The following is a 21206-nucleotide window of genomic DNA, read 5'->3' on the forward strand; positions in this document are numbered from 1 at the left end:
TTTTCATTTATAATATAATTTGTAACTACCAAGAGAACTAAGATTACACCTTGTAATCAGTAAGTACAGTTCCTTGGACCTGCAGTAACTCTGGTCCACACACTCTAACGTATGAGATTGTTCGTTTACAGACGACCTTCTGAAACTATAGCGATGCCGTGCTCCACCACGGTGGTTTTTCTTAAGAGAGATTAGCAAACGGCGCAAAACATATTATAATGGTCAAGTGTGTGTATGTTACTGTAAAAGCTCGAACTAAGGTAAATCTTTGATAAATGTAAGTATTTATTATAAAGGGACGACTTTTTCATAGTTTTACCATTCCAACCTAACCTAACCTAACCTAACATGTAAATCCTAAGATTTACCAAGTGAATGAGGGTAAAAGTTCGAATCCCAAAGTTTTATGGACATTTACCATTCATAATCGGTAAATCTTAGGTTTTACAAATCTTAAGATTTACCGTAGTTCGACCTTTTACAGTAACATGTACACTAAGTGAACTCTCATATTCCAACGAGACGGGAAATCTGTCACGACCGGAAAAAGATCAGGCAAGGCCGGCTTTACGTGTTGTCCAACGTACACTACCAACTCCTAAACTCCAGGCTTCTACTGAAAAATGCTTAACAGAAAAATATTTTACAAACAAATTACCATATAGTTGTATTTCTGTAAAATTAATTATAATTATTTTAAACATCATATTTGAAGTCAACGCTCGACTTCTTATTTTCAAATGTTATTTATGTATAACGCCGTAACGTGTGTACAAGGAAATTGTATTAGGTAATAAAATGTATAACACGCCACGATTTTCATTCACATCTTCCTTTTAAACTGCATCCTGTAAAACTAACCTTTGCAATAAATCGAAGTGGATATCAAAATTGATATGACGATGTCTTGAGAGACGAAGTAGATAGATTTTGTTATTTTATATAATATAATTGTTAGTTAGACGTTCCCACACAAAAAATATACCCATTGTTATTTTTGGGTAATGTTATTCCTTTCAAATGTAAAATATTCGACGATGCTATTTTAAAACATATTTTACGTTCGTCTTTATTATGTTAATGTATGTACAAAATTAATATTTTTATAATGTTAAATATCTACGCATCTATAAAAAACTAAAGTGAATATAAATGACCAACTCCTTAGCAAAGACTTCTCCGTTTATTCCACCACCCTGCTCTAAAGCAGGTTAATGTGGCAAATTTCATACGAGTTTTGTGTAGATTTTCTCACGAGGAGATGAATTATGAACATAAATAAAGCACTTGAAAACTTTGCCTGTCCCGGTTTAATTCCACAGTCAGTTGCATTGAGACATCCCGGCTCAAGAACTTATTAACATTTTCTCATTCACTTTTGACATGGGTAATTTTATTATATATTACATGAAATAACTAATTTTGAATATGTTGACAATGAATGCTAAAGACCAGAGAGAGAGAGACTGATGATATTGAATATCGACTTAAAGTTTTACAATATTTTCTTAATATCCTCCATAAATCTACAAAAAAATAAAGTTTTAAGCCGAGATATGTCGTTGACTACAGTAATTGTGCAACAAATTACTTGCAATGATCGGAGTATACCACGGAACCGATTAAAATTACATGGGGTACGGACGAAGCATAAACCCTAAGGATAGATTAAGACTTTTTTCAATTCACCCCTAAAAAGTAAAAATAAAAATTGAATCCAAATCCTTAGATTTTGAACTTTCATTTGGACATATCTAAAGAGAGAAACAATATTATTAATGAGAGAACTCTCAGACATGCAGGGCTACTGTCGTTGTGTTGTTTCACTGAAAAGCCAGTAAAAAAAAAAAAAAACAATTTAATATTACGAACATTACGAAAACCAGAAGTGTGTGCCTTGGGATCGTACTTTTGCGTTGCAGTCCAATAATTTAAAAAGGAATACATAAATGTAAAAATTCTACAATGACAAATATCATGAGAATAATTCAAACGCATGTGAAGCTTCGAGAACAGCCAGTGTATATGGTAATATTATTATATAACCACGAAAGTCATCAATATAAACATATTTTTTGTTTACATAACGATACTAATCCACCCGAGTGAAACCAGTGTTGCACTAATATGTAAATAATGATGTTTTGATCACAAGGTGTCATCGATTTGTCGCAAGTGATAGTTAAGTGCAGGAAATATCAGTCAATTGAATTCCGTGTGAAAGCAATGATTTACGATTCTCAACCAAGTGTGAATTATTGTAAACAAAACGTAATTAATACCAAATTGTTGTACAATATATAATTATAACAAGTAAATTTTAATCATGATTGCAGGTTGATACTTGAGCAACTACCACTTGTGTTTAAAATTTATCACGTGCTTTGCGGTAAGCACAACCATCGTAAGAAAACCCGTATGTGTGATTGAATTTCTTTTACATACACATTGGGACAGCGTGATGGGAGCCCCATACCATCTCATTATTTTATAAGCCGTTACTTTATTTACATATGTTTTAATTTGTGTGTCTGTGTCTATTTTATTATGTGATCGTCATTAAAATTAAGGAAAAAATAAATATAATTCATTACGACGCATAAAATACATTTACAATAATTTATTGCTCAAATTGAACAAGGTTATATATATACTCATAACGCTTGCCAATATTACTACAAGATCCGAAGAGATGTCGTCCTTCGCCCATCTGCTTATTATGTAAAAAAATAATCGCAATTGTATCGTCTATTAAAATATGTTCATTGCTAATCGCATCCGAAAAACTGTACATGAATTACTAGTAAGGTATTAACATTTAAAATCGTAGCAGGCATAAAGCGTATAGTTTAGAGCAATCGAAAACTATATAGCAGGCTCTATTTAAATTATATGATTTTTAAAATAAATAATTTATAAGTGTCGGAAAGTACTAATGTCACTATGGACAGCAAAAACATTTTCTACATATTTTATGTCCGTTCAAACTCGCCATTCAAATTATACCGAAGTGAATAACTTTAGATCAGTTGTTAAATTAGGCGTGCGAATAAATATGTTTTAATATTTTCTCATTTTTAAAGTATTTTTAATATTATGAGTAATTTCTCATAGGTCTCATATGTTAACAATTTCTTTGATTCAATATCAAAATAACAACAAAAAACAATAACAAACTATGAAAACATAACAACAGATAAAAACAATGTACCAATTATACCTATTTGCTAAACAATAACAAATTTAATTGAAATGTAAATTCAATCCGACGCAATGATGCTCGCGATCTTTTTTTTGCTAACCGTACTGTTGCGACAGAGATGCGAATAGTGTGAGTGAGATGGCAGGAGTTTAGTCGTCATTTACAATACTGGCACGGATTAACGCAGAGATTGACGGTGCTTCAATTATAACACGCAACTATAAAGTGCGCAAGAAAAAATATTTTAGTGCCTATTCTGTGATCGTAAAATGAACCAGTCCGAACTTGGATAACATTGTGAGTACTTTAATTGATTAATGTAATTAAGGCTTCGTGCGACACGATCGCTTGTCTATAGGTAACATCGGTGACCCCGATATATCATAGACAATATCGTACACGGGAGTCAGCACGAGTCGTAACCGTTACTGAATCGCATGTTGCATAATTAATAGATACTTTTTATACACTTATACACCGTTTTTTTTTTTTTACCTTACATAAATGGCAAAGGTTGTCCAAAATATTAACTGCTTATTTATGCATTGTTTATTGCACTTAACGTATTATGATGTTTGGTATGAAAAATTTATGACTTCTGTAATTAAACTTCACATTAATCTAAAATATACTTTTCTATTAAAAACCGTTCGAGTACAGACTGAGCAAGTTCAATCGAGACTGCGAGTTAAGAGTTATAGTGATTAAAAGCACCCTGCGGTGCCACTCCTGCTTATATTATCAGTCATGTAAAGTCTTAAATAGGTTATAGAATTGTAGAAAATTCCCTATGGAAAAAATCTGCAGGATTAACTTTTCACTTCTTACAAGATAAAACCTATAAACAGTGAAATTTAATATCAATGTATTTTGTTTTTGTGTAAATAAATTTTAATATATTTATACAAAAAAAAAATCATCTTATATGGAAGACATACATTCAAATTGTCTGCTCAACATAAATATTGAATATTTGAATCGATTGAAACAATACTACTAAATCCGTCAATTTATTTTTAAAAATCGAACGCCATTCTCGATAACGATTCGATTATATATGAGACTTCCCCATCCCTAACCACCAGCGCCTCCGTGCCATCGATGATACGTGTTCGGAATTCAAACCGATTCATCGGAATTCTAAAATGGCTGTCTGTCACACCGGCTCATGTACCTACTACTAAACTTAAATAGTGAGGAATACGTAAATGATTTCTAAGTAAATCCCATATTTATTCCGTACAATTGCTTCTTGGACGTAGAATAAATCAAGATGTTTTCTTGTATTTTGTGTATTACAACGTAATGCCATTAGAAATATGACACGTTCCTTGCAATGACATTGCCAGATAAATATTTATGAATAGCTTATGAATCACATAATGTCCTGAGAGGATAATAGCTGTTATGCGATATGTATTTACTTGTATAGGATATAATATAATATGTAATAATATGACTAATCGCAGTAAGCGTTAAGCTCATCAAAACAAAAACACAAGAGGTAGGTAAGCTTATAATATACATATTTGTCTATTTTTAACTACAATACTTGACTACAAAAATATCATTTATTTTACTAAATTTTAGATTTCTAAATTGAGTCCTTGTACATCATATACAATTAAAAAAAATCTATATTTTAAGATCATTCTTTACTCACACATAATATAGTGCGTAGTACACGTATATCGATGTTTACATTGGTTGCTGGTTATATATCAAAATCAAAAATGAGTAAGAACGTGTTTCTCTGATATAAACATAATATATTATTAATTAAATAATAAAAATACTAAATAAATCGTGGAAACAAGTCTTATATTTTAAAAGAGGTATTTTCCTTCTTATTGAAAGTATAAAACTTTCATGTTGGCAACCCTGGATTTAATATTCTAAGCTTAAGTATTAGTATTCTAATACAGAGCTAGACCGGCAGGTGATCTCTACGGCATTTATTTCACATTCCAAACATTTATCTTGATCAGTGTGTACACACGTACACAGCTCTGCTATGTGAAGAGTTACTAAATTCATTGAATATTCATAGTGCAATATTTTTAATAAATGACAAAGTAAAATATTTTGGCAGCTATTTGACAGTTCATTTATTAAACGAAAACTAATGACAATTGAATCAAATTAGTGAATTGTTTGTGTGTCGAGTATAATTAATTCGTATTTTTAAAATAATAAGTAATTGACATTAAATAAAACAGTCATTTTAAACTTGGATAGCTTCTTCAATTTCATCTGATCTAGAAACGATCTTGTAGTAGTATATAACACATTTTGAATATTGTTTTTTCGATAAATTATAATTATAAAATTTATTGCATAGAAAAAAAATGATGGACAGTTTTAAAGATGGCGAATGTGAGAACGACCAGGATTCGGTGGTTTAAAATTAAATAGCTGATATAATCTAGCTTGTCTATGACTGTAACCTTGAATTAAGTAGAATACAAACAATGCGTACAATTCATCGATCTTCAAATGTTCTTATTTTTGTTTGAGATTAGATTAGAAATTGATCTGATATGTGAAATGAATTTGAGTAACGATACGTCTACTGATATAGATTTAAAATTTTATAAACCTTTCGAAATAGATGAAGTAAAAAAAATAAAACCAAAACTGTATGTATTCCCTTACTAGGCTTAGTCCTCCTTTATCGAGGATAAGCTTTTCCAATGCAAGCTGGATGGATAAAAATGTAGGAGGATTTCTATCCAAAACATGAAGGCTGTACAACAATGTCCAGCTCAGGATGAATTGTTGACACAAATCAAACATATTAAATCTTTGTGATTCTTGCCATGAATCCAGAACCTTCGCTAATTTTTTGTGTTTTATTATCTTTGGAATAGATAAAAAAAGGCTACGATCAATATTGTAACATAGGTATTAGGTACACATGCATTCCATAATGTATTAGATTGAAACATAATATGTGATATACACTATTCCCACAATTATCACTTCTCTACCGGATACTCATACAATTCATGACTTGAAACTTGTTCGGAAATCTAGAGCACGGGAAGTGAGTACAACTCTTCTCCTCGACTCTTACATTTAATTTTCCGAACTAGTGCTATATTTTGTATCATACTAATGCTACAATTTTGAAAAAAAAATAATAAAATATATTAAAAATGGAAAGAAATAAGATATAAATTAATGTAATAAATAAAAAATAACATCTTGTATGAACCTTCGGTTTGATTCTTCATTCTTCGGATGATCTTCGGTTATAATATCCCACTTCCATTCAGCTTACCATATCAAACCATAAAAAAACCATAAACAAACAAATAAACGTCAATTACAGTGAATCGAATTAAGTGTATCGTTTCTGAAGCAAAATTCGATTCACTTCTGCGATTGTCCCTAGATTCGCTAAGATCGCGACGAACCAGGCGCATGTATATTAGTTGCGTTACATGTTGATGGTCACGTCACGTTACGTAATGTACGCTACTTGATCGATTGTGCTAAATCCGGTAGAGCTATCACTGTTCTCAGTATACACTTTCTTTATTTAAGTGATGTCCAACAAATGTTGTCGATAATTTTCGATTCGATTTATTTTAATAGGTAGAACTTGAAGATTGTATATTCCACCTTCAAAAGTTTGTTGTTGAAATATTTTAACTGGATCTCAAGTTTATTTGTTAACCTTTTTTTAAAACTTGTTATCGGACACATAGATAAGAGTACTTGAAATTTTAAACATTTTTTATCCGACTGCTTAAAAAAATACAGATTTATTGTTTTTCTCGTGTATATATATACAAAGTGCTATTTCTTCGAAAAGCAAGACTACTAAATTTCTATAGAAGTCACTAAATTCAGCCCCTTTTTTATTTACACTTTTGCCCCATTAAGCAAATGGACTCACTTCTTCTAAAACCAGCTCTTCCCAATCAGTCTTTACCGGGGCATTATGGGACCAATATTTTACCCCCTTACGGTATTATGTTACACACATTAAACAAATCGAAATATCAAACAATAATTCAGTCGTAATAAATCCCATAGTAAGAAAACCATCTAATTATTGATTAAGCGTTGGTCACAATACAGCGTAAGTCCTATTAGCGAGCATTAAAATAGTTAAAGCATTACCCATTAATATAAACGCACGTGCAAATACCATCAAAGTGATTAACTCCCCATATTGAGAGACAAAGAGCATTCTTGCGGTAAACTGAGACACACACACATACATGTTATCGATACATTTTTTAAAACAATCCAAATTCATATCAAACATAATGATATCATCACCTTACTTACATAATAAAACAGTTGGTATTCCATTGCGATTGTCTGTATTAACTAAGTATCCTTCCTTCCACGTCAAATAACCGTTTAATTATTACAAATATAATCTAATTTGTATTTTTAAGCTGCCTTTACTCTTATGTTATCGTCTCATGCACACTATTGACACACACATATTGGTGTTTGAAACCTAGAATAAATCGTCTTACAAAATGAGGTTTTAATAGTTAATAATCGATATGTTATATATAGCAAAAGTATGCTAATAATTAAACATATTAATAATACGATATGTATCTATCTATATATTACGCTGATAGCAGTTCTCCATAACATTAACACGACATTTTTGTAACATGACATTACAAAAGTTATTTAAATAAAGTATATATATACATACATTTAAAATTTTACTGTAGTCCTAGATTAATTTAACTAGAGAACAAAATACTCGATGGTAACGAGACACGCAAGAAAACAACTTCAACTTGCCTTCACCTGTAACTGACAGAAACGGTCTTAGCCTTATAGAAAAAAAAATGAAAATGTCAAACGATTGCGCGGGAAGCCGGGAACTCCATACACGGCTAGACATCTGCTGAAGAATAAATTGTTCATTACACAATTCGCAGCTGCGGGCTAAATGTCAAACCTTTAATTGAAAGCCAAGGTTTCCTCCACGTACTTCTAGTCTTTAATAGAATAATTGTTAGTGGAATGTTTTAGAGATGTTTTTGATAGCGCTTTGCGGTAATTTTACTTTGAACGTTATTTAATATGTCATATATTTTTTTTTATCATTTTATAGAATAGGTAGGCAGACGTACAAATAGGCAAACTGATCTTAAGTAGTCATTATCGCCCATAGACAATTCAGCTGTTAGTAATATTAACCATACCTTACATCACCTACCATTGCAAATAAGATGTATCCCTTACTCCCTCCCTAGTTCACTGACTCAATCATCCTTCAAACCGGAAAACAACAATACTATATATGTATACCTGTTTGGCAATATAATGTATGTGATGGCTTATTAAATATTTTTATAATACAATTATCAGTACTGTGTTTTATGCTATCTGTTGCCTCTTAATAAATCATTGTAAATGAAACTTATTCTATTAAACAACGAATGAAATTCATTTAACTTAACTTTTAAGCATATAATTTGCACATCGCCTACAAAATACACACAACACACAAGGTGATATTTTAATCGTACCTTAAAGATAATCAATTACAAATAATTAAATCTTCTACAAGGTTGTCTTGTTTTGTAAACAAACTCGTTGGTCGGCTCCGGTTGCTTTCGTTGCTTGTAAAAAAATCTATTGATTACTAGCTGTGCCTCGCGACTGCACATCTTTTTGTTCCCAGAACACGAAATTCGAAATATATGTATATGTATGTATATCTGAACTCATCCCCCGGAGACCGGGTTACCTCTCGTCAAATTCAATTACGATAGGTTCAATGACTTAATCGTAAAAACAACCATACAGACAAACATACCTGTACATTTATAATATAATGTATAATATTTGTTTTTATATTACTAATCAACACATCAGTTAACAATTGCGAAAATTAAATATTGATAGCCAGTTTCAATATAATGAAACGGAACGACAAATAAAAACGTCTAATCTAGAAAGTAACGAGTAATAAAACGTTACAAAATAAAACAACATAATCCAATTATTAAATACATAATCGGAAGTTCATACTACGCCTACACGAGCCAGAATAAGTTAACTATCGCCACGTGCGGGACCGCTGCGTTTTTTTCAAGTCGGTTTATCAAACATATGCCACCGACGCGTGCCCTACACGGCGCTAGGGTAATGGTGCATTAAACAATATACGGTATCAATGTTTGTTTCTAGGAAGTTCATACGTGAGCGTAGCATTTGACCAATGAGATGAAATTACGTAGTTCTTTTTTCACACATACGCACAAAACTCACACACGTGTAATTCCTGAATGCAACAAATTATTATTTATGGTTGAAATTAAATAGATTTGCTATCCCATCAAATTTATAGTACATTATTGTAATTTTTAATTGTCTAGCTAACCTTCACAAAATAAGAGGGTAGACTTTAGCTCAAGAGTGAGACATTTACAGGCCGTTAGTTTAAAATACGAAAATTTCATCTTAATGTCTCGTATCTCGTGTACCGGTGAGTTTCTTTCGCCTGTTCTTCTCGGGTCAGGGTATCTTATTTTCTGAACAGGTAAATACTTACTTAACAATATATGACAAAGTTTTGTGACTAAGTTAATTTTTCATGTTAATAATTATTTTTTTTAAGGCTGTTCAGATGAATTCAAATATATTGCAAAACGTGAGAAATTATTTATTCCTATTCTGTAATTAGTTTTGACTATCGGTTTGATTTAATACATAACTATAAAAATACACGAGGCTACTTTTTGTAACTAATATCTGAACAAACTAATAAACTATTCGTTTATACATAAAACCTATTATATATAGTTTTGGTTTTAGTATATAATATTATTTATTTATAAGTAGCTGCGCTTCGTAGTTTCACTCGTTTTAAATTTATTTAGACTATTGACGTGACAATCGTGAATTTCATTTTATTGATATTTATAATTTGCAACACAAATGTATATCGTTAGAGTATTTTTTTAGTTTGTATTAGAAAACAATATTTTCATATGTCTATAACGTCTATCTTGAACGTATAATGACTTAACTAATCTTGACAGTCTGACTGACTGACTGACTATGGAAAAAATCTGTCAATATAATCAGTAGTTATTTTTATACAGATTGTAGATACTAGATAAAATAAAAAAAAACTTAACTAAAGACCTTGTATACTATTTACTTCGTAGTTAACAGATACAATCACATTCATCGTCAATATAGATAAAAAAATATACAAAAGTTCCTTTGTAAAGGTTAATTACATCCAAGTCTATCTCGTTTTACGTAACGCACGTTACTTTCACTACACACGCCATTGGGCGCGGAAGTCCCAACTCTAGTACTACGTGGAATGGAACGCAACAGTAATGGACAGATGTTAGAGAACCGGTAAGCGACGATAATGCACCAAAGGGAACCGACGTCGTCTTTATACAGGCTGTTCATAAATTACAGATTCCATTTTAAAAAAAAAATGGTATTATTAATTAAAGCCGGAAGGAATGCGACAATGATTATTAATATATATGCAAAAGTTTAGAATTATTAAATATTTAATCTAATAATTAGTTATAAATAAAGCAATAAACAACAGTCAACGAAGACATACTTATTCATACAAATCTACATACATAACAAGTTAATATTTCTGCGTTTCTTATGCTAATTAATTTGTAACGATTGCGTGATCGCCTATTCAAGTGTTGAAAGTTGCATACGAACAGACAATAGCTGCCACAGAGTATAAATGAAGCAATATGTCACTTCGAAGTCAATTTGTCAACATTGATTCAATATGACTGCTATGCAAATTACTCTACAAATATTCCTTTGACTAATATTAACAAATATTCGACCCATCTGTGTAAATTTAATAAGAAAAATATCTAAAGTATATTTAAAGTAACTGACGCAAATGGAATATTTTATGACTTAATAGTCTCCGCGAATTTTCATTTTACAAAATATTCTCCTTTTATCATAGTTACTATAAACGTCATATAATATCAACATAATATTAAATTGAAAAAATAAATAAATTGTGAAAGCTTTTTATCCGTCCTGTATACACGTCCCATCAAACGAGGGGTGATAAGGGGCGATACTTCAACGCCAAAAAGCGGAACTCGATCACACCTGGCCGTAACTATAGAGATGAAATCACTACACGATGTCTCGATCGATATTATGTAACGGATTTTCATTCAATGGCATTTATTGTGTGAATATACTTTTTTTACGTAATTGTTTAGGCGGAGAATGGGTAGGGCAAATGGGCTATCTGGTGGTAAGTGGTCACCACAGACCAAATACGTTAAGTCATTAGCGCCCCCAACCTTGGGAGCTAAGCTGTTATAGAATATCTGATGAGTGGGTGGTACCTACCCAGACGGGCTTGAACAAACTCTATCTCTCAAACCTTGTTTAAATTTGTGTTACTAATTCATGAAATAAATTAAATACCTAAAGTAATCTAAGTTTTATAACTTTTTGTAATTTCAACCGACCTATTATTGTAATACAAATCAAAGGGAACCTTTCAATCTTGTCGATATAAATGGAAATTGCTTACATTTGTAACAGACTATTCCCCGTTTGAAAATTCCCAATAGTGGTGTCATACTTTTAGTTCAAAAAAATAAACGAATGAATGAATTAAAGAATGAAAGTTTTTGCGTGAATATATTTATAAAAAAAATAAACATTAAATAATCATTCAATATACTTGTTTACGTAAAGTTTTTGACTATGAGCTCATTCAATAAAGTACTTTAAAAGAGTTATCATGGATATTATTTAATATATAATTAACGTCATAGCGCTTTGAAATAAGTTTTTGTCAATATAACGAAACAGACTAGAGCATTGTGAGTATGACCTTTATTTAATCGTAAAAATAATTTTATTATATGTGAATCGAAACACTAATACTGGATGTTTATTCGAAAAAAATATCCAAATTATTTGTTTATATTAAACTCAAAGGCAATGAGATATTGAAACGTAAATGACTGCATAAAATTTAAATAAAACTAAAAAAGTCATTACTTTTATCCTTGTTCGACATTCAATTTCCAATAGTTCACGCAAAATAGGGACATGTGTGTGGCAAGGGCGCGTGCGATACAGCCAAGCGTGGCGTATGGCAGACGAGCAGATGACACGCGACCGTTAAACCAGCTGCAAGAATGGACGCCATTTACGACTTATGCTATTTTTTACACCATTTCACGTTTCTCGATAAACATTAATAATAGTTAACCTTGTCATAGTTAGTTAAGTCAGGTGTGCATACCAAGCCTTATACGGCTTTTATATACAACGTGAAGATGATTACACGTTTATAAATAGTTTTAATTAAGAAATTGGCACGCGTGTTTGGGTTGCGATTAAAATTCAAATTGCTTAAAGCAGTTTTTAACAATAATCCCTGGCAGTGACCTCTTCAAGGTCGATTCACAACATTGTCTACCAAAAAGAGTATTTTTAGTTAGTATTAAAATCAAAAACATTATAAAAAATATAAAGATTTGATTTGTTTTTTATCTTACTAAAATATACAAACAAAATCTAATTTATTAAGAATAGACTGTATTTGTTGCGACATTAGACACTGTAAAGTTAAAAAAAAAAGTTTATTAAAGTTTTTGAAAAAGTACATATAGGTATGTTTGTATTACAAAATGCATATATAACAAATGTTTATTTCTTACAAATGCAACTGGTCACGGACGCATCTCTAGTGGAGCGCGGTAAATGTGCCATCTCTTTAATTTGGTCATGCTTTCGCTTCACGATCATTACTATTTATGACGTATGTTTGCTCTGATTCTTGATTCAATTACAACAAAAAAGTTGAATCATAATTTAACTTGGACGTTTACCTACTTCTTACACGATTAATACATAAGATATTCATTTGTTAATGTCAATTTAATTACTTAATAAATATTGTTAAAAAACTCGTTACTTCGAACTACATAATAATATAGCAAGTTATTACATATATATATATATATATATATATATATATATATATATATATATATATATATATATATATATATATAACGAAATCAAGTTGTGTCGGTCGCTTCGTTTGGATTAATTTTGATTAATATAGCTAGAATTTATAAAGATATATTACCTGCTTCTATTATGACACAGAAATCACTTTACGAGGTAAAAACACATCAATCAACGTTGGAACATAATATCCGTCATTAGTAATAGATTAAATAAATCCCATCCTGTGATTTGCAAGGACAGGCAATACGTATTAAAATAAGTTATTAAACTATATTCAATACTTGATAAGATGCCTGACTTGTTGGGTGATAATTATTATTTATTATAACTTTTTATTATAAATGGGCTATATGTCGTCTTTTTTCAAATCGTAGGTACTGTATCTTTCGGTTTACTGCGTTTAAATAAACAAATTTACAATACTACTAGCTTTGCACGCGTGTAATATCCAATGATCGACACAAAGATGTCTTAGGGTAAGCTGTCTATCCGTCCAAACATAAACATTCATTATTATTAAGGAGAATTTGATTATGTGGGGTGTAATTATGGCGTTATAAACTTTTATTTTAATAATTTTGTTAAAGTAATTTAATTCATTTAATTGACAAGAATTAATAATTTACTAAAAAAAAAAGTAAAAATTGTCTTTTAAATTCAATGTCAAACAAACAATGTTCAAACATTCATTGTTAGCATTGAAGCGTATCTAAATGTACCAGGGAGACAGAAAGCGGAGGAAGTATACAAGGGCCTTTCGAGTTAAGGTCAAATACTTTGTGATAAAATAAATTCCTTGAAACTTTTTAAATTGCTTGCTCATGTTTTATCTTATCCTAGTACGGAACATAATTGTAAATATATGAAAATATTTGTAAGATTATTTTTGTCTTAATTTTTGTTGAAATAACCAACGAATAGACAAACTAGTATAGTTAAATAAGCTGGTTCTGTTTATTTGTTACTATTTGCCGCACGTGGATTCGTCCGCACGATTGCAGGGGACAGATGTTAGGTATGCCCTATGTCGATGATGATCGGTTGATGATTAGTAAGACGTGAAAACGTAACACAAAATAAAATCACTTTCGAATTTTATAATATTAGTTAAGATTCGAAGTAAAAACTAATGACGCAATCTCGAACAAAATGGATTTATTTTAATGAACCTTTAGGAATTTAAATTAAAAATATTTTTGAGTTAAATGATCGCCTATATTTGTTTCGTATAACGTACTCGATCTATCGGTTATCCCGCATCCCCTATAGTTCTATTTCACATAGGTGGTGACGTGAGACGCATTTTATTACGCTTTTTATTAAATATTACTACTTTTTAATAAAGAGATATTTAAAAATATATCGTTCCTGGTCTTATTAACATCGATGGCAAAGAAAAGTACCAAACCAAATAGATACACTGGAGTACTAAACTGCTGAACTGCTGACTTCTATATTCGAACAACTACTGACTACTTTTTGAGAGAAAAAACTTGTAACTTTTACAGGCCCGATTGGGGGGCTTGAACCTAAATGACTAGAATTTTAAAGATCTGTAGACTTAAGAGCTAGCCATTAGATTACCAACCAGATTACCAACGAGGTAGTTTATATGAGATAATTAATATAAAAAATCTTACGAAAAAGCATACTTCAACAAGACTACCAGGCTAGCATGGAATTTTAAAACCATAAACATTTCTTAGATAACTTGTTTACTCCATATGAAGTGCAAGAAAACTAGATTTTAACAATTAACATCAGACAAGTATGACGAAATGATCCAGCTATGAGCGCTAATTATTAAAAATATTTCTCAGTAATTAACGGTCGTTAGTGTGTACGCGCTACCTTTAGTACTGAACTGATAGTTTGCGCAACTTAGGTCATTTGCAATGCGTAATACAGACTCATCATCATTAAATATATGTTTATATATTAAATGAGCGGACGCCTGAGCTATGTAAACGAAAAAAAAAAATAACAAAAATAATATATTTCTGCCATGTTGGAAGCCAAACAGACACAGATTATTTCGCGTTATGTTATTTAGGAATTATGACTGAGAATATCTAGACAAAAAAAGTATAATTGATAGCCTCTTTCGTTTTTTAAAGTCGTTTAAAAGTAAAATACTCGTTGTGGGTGCGTAATACGGAGAAGCGAGTGCTTTCGCAAATCATGGGCCTATGTCGTGTGAAGTGGTTAGTGAAGTTGATCTAAAAAAAAGGAAAGGAACAACATATATTTCCCACTGTTGGGCTGCAGCCTCCTCTCTCTTTGAGGAAAAGGTTTGGAGCATTTCGAAACTTTTGGTCGATTTTCTTTGAAATAAAGCACATCACGCAATCTGCGTGAAGGTGCACACGTTGTAATCACTGTACCATTTATAGTTGCTCTTATGCTTAAACAAATAAGTAATATTAAAAATGTTCATAATAAGAGAAAAACAATGTCAGTTTTGAACCTGCAATATTTGGCTAAGATTTACGTGTATAGCCATTGTGTCATTTCAAATGTTGGCTTATAAATATGTTAAATTCCTTAGCAATTTGATTATTGGCAAAGTATTGTTTTCATGCACAATTCTTTATAACGAAATTATCGAGCAATTATATCGACGTAAGGTCAAAATATAACGAGTTTTAACATAATTTTCGTAAGAGATTAATCGGCGTAAAATAGCAATTAGTTTTATTATACTCCTTTCATTTTAATATTTTTTCTATCGTTAAGAATTTATAAAATTTTCAAGGAGTATACGTAAAATAAAATTAAAATATTTTATCTATATGTATCTGAACCACAGACGAAATACGACGAACACGAATTATAAAAAAAAGTTTGTGACATAGACTGGCCCTCCCATTCTCCCATCGCGTTCGAAACTACCGGACGGATTTTTACACGATTTCCCACAATGGACAGGGATTCATGAGAAAGATTTCGGTGTATAATTCATTTAAGTTTTGTGTCAATAAGTGTTAAGAGGTCCGGTCTGCTTATGATAAACGTAAAGTAGTCCTATAGTCCATCCGAAGCCAGGGTGATAGCTAGTATAGTATTTAAATAAATAATATATTTTTATTATGTGTCTCATTGTAGACGAACAAATGTTATAATTTGAAAGATGAAACAATCAACATATATATTACTGAATATATTATGTAGATACATACGTGATTCCTTTTTGGTGTCGTCTCATTAAGAATATTCTCAATAACATATTTTAAATCATGCTGAATATTTATAAAACCAATGCCATTGTCTTAGTTTTTTTATCTTTCTTAGTCAAAAGTTATTATTACTATTTTTATTAAATAAAATTGAAACAACCGCCGCGCCGTCGTGAATCTGCGTAGCAAGACCGTTCGATAGAGAATGCTTAGTTGGCGTTAAATCTTTTTTACCGTTCAATTGTTTGTGATTTATAAAGCTTAAATAAAGAATTGAAATTGCATACGTGTCCGTGGTCGCTACTGTCTTGTGTTTTACTTGATTCAAATCGACTACCATTACAAATAAGTAACACTCAGTTATTGTGATTCATATCTTGACTCAGACAAACCGCAAGCTAGCCTTATTTAACTTAGGAAAGAGATAATTTTGCAACGATCGATTATGAATCCTAATACATCTATATATAGTCTCATATTGTTTGTTACTTACAATTAGTACGATTAAGCGTTTACTATAAGAATACGCAAAGTCCCAGTTGCTACGTCAAAGGCATACGAGGGGCGCCAAAATCAATGCTTAGTGATTGAACTTTGAATAATGCACTCATACAATAGAATCTGCAACGGTTTTAAACATCTGCTCGAAGCGTGTTTTCAAATGTTAAATGTTCCATTATGACAATATTAATAATAATAACTTGTCACCTAATAATTTAACCTATCGATTCAGATTGTTGTTATGTTGGAATGCATCATGTATTAAATATGTAGTTATAGTTTGATCATAAGGAAAGAGCCGACACGCATCACGCGTCGTGCATTTTCGGCCTATACCCGGCTATAATGGACCAAGAAATTACGTCATTTGAAGTTTGAACCGATCATTACACCCGTCACCTTCAATTTTCCCACGAGTCATTTACCTAACTCATTGTTTTTTTTTTTTTTTGTTTCACAGGATGTCAAATTTTCAACGAACAAGAAGCAAAGTTTGGTGGGGTGACGCATCGCCAAATATTGGCAGTCCAGTGGCTCAACCCGACTGGAACCAAAACAATCGGAGAGATGACCAAGAATGGGAGCCTCAGCTTCCTCATTGGATAGCTAATCAGCCCGAACAAAGGAACAATAGCCACGACAATTTGGCGCGCGCGAATAATGTGCCAAATCAATGGCCTCTTCGACACGGCAGTCCCGGCAGTCATAAGAGCCAAGATTCAGGGTTCTCGGACTCTGACAGCTCTCCACCGACATCTCAGTATTATTCTTCGCCTGAAAGTAGTGATAAAAATAAATCATCAAATAGCAGCGACTCGAATAATAATGAAAATGTAACTGTTAAGCAAGCCAACGATTTTTTAAATTCTTTAAATAATAAAGACGTCGTTGACAGTTCGAACGTGTCTGATAATGCTAGTGGTGCTACTCCTACACCTAAGCCTAGATTGAGAAGTAGTAGTGTAATTCAGACTCCCTACGATTTGCAAAAATATTGCGAAATTCATAAAGATGAAGAACATATGGAATTATTAAAAGATAAAGATGATAATAACATAGAAACTAAATATCCAGCTCCAAGAAATGTTAATGACGATAAACAAAATATCGATAAAGTTACAAAAACTTATGACAACAATTTTAATTCAAATTCTACAAAAAATGTTAAAAGTATAATGTCAAATAATAACGTTCAAAACATTACCATAAAGAATAACGAGAATACTCCAAATACGAGTGCAATAAAAGTCGATACCAAAGATATATCTGTAAAGAATTTAAATATTTTAAGCCCTTCTAAAAAGTATCCAGTTAAGAAAATCGTATCGGGTCCTGATACTGACAGCCCTAAAACAATCAAATTAGCAAAAGTAAAAGACTTAGAGACGAACAAAAATAAATCCGATGACAGTATCGAATATATAAAACTATGTCACGATAATGAAATCGCAGTCAACAATCAGCCAAGAGTTCGTACACCGATAACTAACGTATCGTATGTTCCGACGGAAAGAATATCTTCAGCGAGATCTGAATTTAGACGTAGTACGTCAAATGAGGAAAACATTCCTATTTCCAATACTCCTAAATTTCAAAGGAATAGATTAAATCAGTCACTTAATTTTGAAGGACAGAGATTAGATCAACAAATATTAGATATTCAAGATGGTTATCGTTCTTTGGGATACATAGATGAAGATGAATTAGCTAAACCAAAAATGGTATATCCAAAAGAACAAATGCACAAACCAACTAAAGCTTTATTGGGAAAAAATATTATGGATAGCCTTCACTTGAAGCCTACAAAAAAAGTCGGTCCTAAAGCGAAGCATCGCACAAAAGGGGAAAAAATCAAGGAGCCTTTCAAATTATTTTCCTCGAAAAAGGAGAAACCTGGCGTTGTTGACAACAAAGCAGGTGGAATTTTAAACGGAAGTCGAGTGCCATCACTAGGTTTACCTCGTACATGCGAGCAGAGTTCCTGGGTCATTGTTGGGTATCCAGAACAACATGAAATGTTAATACCAAATTATAATGAAAGACTCGTGTCAACAGAAAATGATGCAAATTTAAAAGAAAAAGATAAAATTTCGGATAATAATGGTAACGGCAAAAATGGTAGTCTAACGCCACCCCCACAGTTTCAAGATAAACAAAAGATTCCATACGATACAGACTCGAAATCGAACAAAGATTTATCGCACGATTCTAAAAGAGAAAAGTTAAAATTTGAAGACATGAATTTCATGGACGTTCAGTTAGACTTAGCATGTACATCGACACCAAAAATGCTCGCTCCTCATGAGTTTATGAACGGTGTAAAGAGTAGCAATAAGAAAACTCCTCGGAGAGTCAATCTCTTAGAAAATTTCAACAGCGGGTAAGTTGCTTTCATTGTCAATGTCTGTTGGTATTTAATAATATATAAGTTTTTCCATAAAGCATTCTAATCACTGTTATTATTTTAGGTTAATTTTAAACAACCGCAACGAGATATTATACAGAGAAAGAAGCATAGATCAGACAACATTAGAACGGTTGTGTGAAAGAAAACCGGAACCAGTTCAGTATTGGCTGTGCGATTTGGTCGGTTCATGTGAGAACGAATGTATGACGACGCTTCAAAGTAAACCTCTCGGTGCTGAGATGAAAGCACTAGTATCAGCTAGTTCAGCCACAATTACCGGTAATATAAAAAAGGTGCAGACACACGGGCAGATCATAGTACACCAATATAGTGACGTGATAAGGTAAATATATTTTTTAAATATTACTTAAAATCGGGAAATGTTTAAGACGCTTATAACGAATTATTTTATTTCAGACAAATTGAATCACAACAGACTACGGAAGAGCAAATATGTCTCCTCGTAGCGAATATCAATGAATTCGTACTAGCTCACAGCATCACTTTGAATACGAAACCTCCGGGAGAAACACCAGAAAGATGGGACAAAATCAAAATCTCCCTACAAATATATCTCCAAAAACTAATAGATATCGGAGAAGACGTGAAAATTGAACTAAATGAAAGTAAACCCGAATGGAGTTTAGTTCAGAAACATTTGGATACGTTAATCGAAATATTTCTAGAAACAACCAAAGCTGTTTTAGTGCAGCAAATGAAGGTTGGTACCATATTCATTAATTTAATGTTCTTTTTTTCTGTAATCCAATGCATACTTTTAACAGATTTCACAATTTTACATTTAAAATCATTTAACAGATACCCATAAAATAAGAAAGTTAGAAAATATTTCTAGAATATTCATTAAAACAAAAAAATACTACTAACATAAGTCACTAATTGGCCATACAATCAAAATGTAATAGTTTAAATTGAAATCTAATACGGCTAACGACTAGTGAATTCATCGTTGGAATAAATAGCTGAGATATAATCTCACAATTTACATAAACAAGTGGATATTTAATATCGTAGGAATGCAATATTCGATAGAGTATAGTGTTATGGCCAATTCTATGTTCTGTAATCCCGATTACATATTTTATGCTCCGTGAATTCCTAAACTGGAAAACATCGTGTTGCGTCTGCTATCTACTTCCTTGTAAAAACAAATTTACAAGTTAATTTTTTTTTTGTTTCATTAATTGGGTTTAGGCAAAGGTACTGACCATAAAGCGTACCCGTTCACTTCTTTCATTATATTATCTAATCTTTTAATAGTAGTAAACTTTTTGATAATTTTTTATATATCGTAATGTACGATAAGTGACTAGACGAATAGTCGGTTTAAAAATATTCATATGGCTTTTAGGCGTTAATGGACATGGTTTATTTTAGCCTTTTTCTCATAGGATAAAATAGTATTCAAGATAAAAACGTCGATATTCAAAAACAATCATAATTGTGGGAACTTGTACCTATCCTAAAACAATCTCAAATTCCATTCTTTATTTATCAATGCAAGAATTTAATCGAATGTGTAATTATTTTTTAGACTCTAGTGTCAATAATTGAAGAACCACCATCAGACATGATTCTAAAGAGCACACTAACTTCTATCGGTCATTTAGCGATGCTCACTGGAAATACAGAAAATTCGTTACACGAAAAGTGTGCTAAGATCATGAAGAATGTCACTGAGTTACCGTTCGTGGACTGCGGAGTGCCCAGGGCGCTGTTAACGGCCATAATTGAGACCAAGAAGAGCTCAATAAAGGCGCTGTCTTTGAGAGCGCTCGCAACGGTCTGCGTCAACGGGGATGCGGTCAAGCAGTTTGAAGAGGTACGTTATAATTGAATTGGATTATTGTGTGTATTCCGCATACCAAACTTAATTTACTTGTATTTTTTTTTT

At 31.8% G+C, this 21206-nt stretch overlaps 1 protein-coding gene across 2 annotated transcripts in view; it reads left to right on the top strand.

Annotated features, from left to right (window-relative positions):
- LOC125072290 overlaps window positions 1-21206 on the top strand; it is a 35045-nt gene that overhangs the window by 9964 nt on the left and 3875 nt on the right. The window contains exons 1-5 of one of the 2 annotated variants that reach the window (XM_047682858.1): window positions 3381-3499; window positions 17345-19264; window positions 19353-19634; window positions 19709-20012; window positions 20847-21134. In XM_047682858.1, the coding sequence (XP_047538814.1) occupies window positions 17346-19264; window positions 19353-19634; window positions 19709-20012; window positions 20847-21134 (2793 nt within the window). In that variant the 5' untranslated portion in view covers window positions 3381-3499; window position 17345. Of the gene's footprint in view, window positions 1-3380; window positions 3500-17344; window positions 19265-19352; window positions 19635-19708; window positions 20013-20846; window positions 21135-21206 lie in introns of those variants that run through there. The other variant, XM_047682859.1, reaches the window with a different exon arrangement.

Source organism: Vanessa atalanta, chromosome 21, assembly GCF_905147765.1.
Source record: "Vanessa atalanta chromosome 21, ilVanAtal1.2, whole genome shotgun sequence".
Classification (NCBI taxonomy): domain Eukaryota; kingdom Metazoa; phylum Arthropoda; class Insecta; order Lepidoptera; family Nymphalidae; genus Vanessa; species Vanessa atalanta.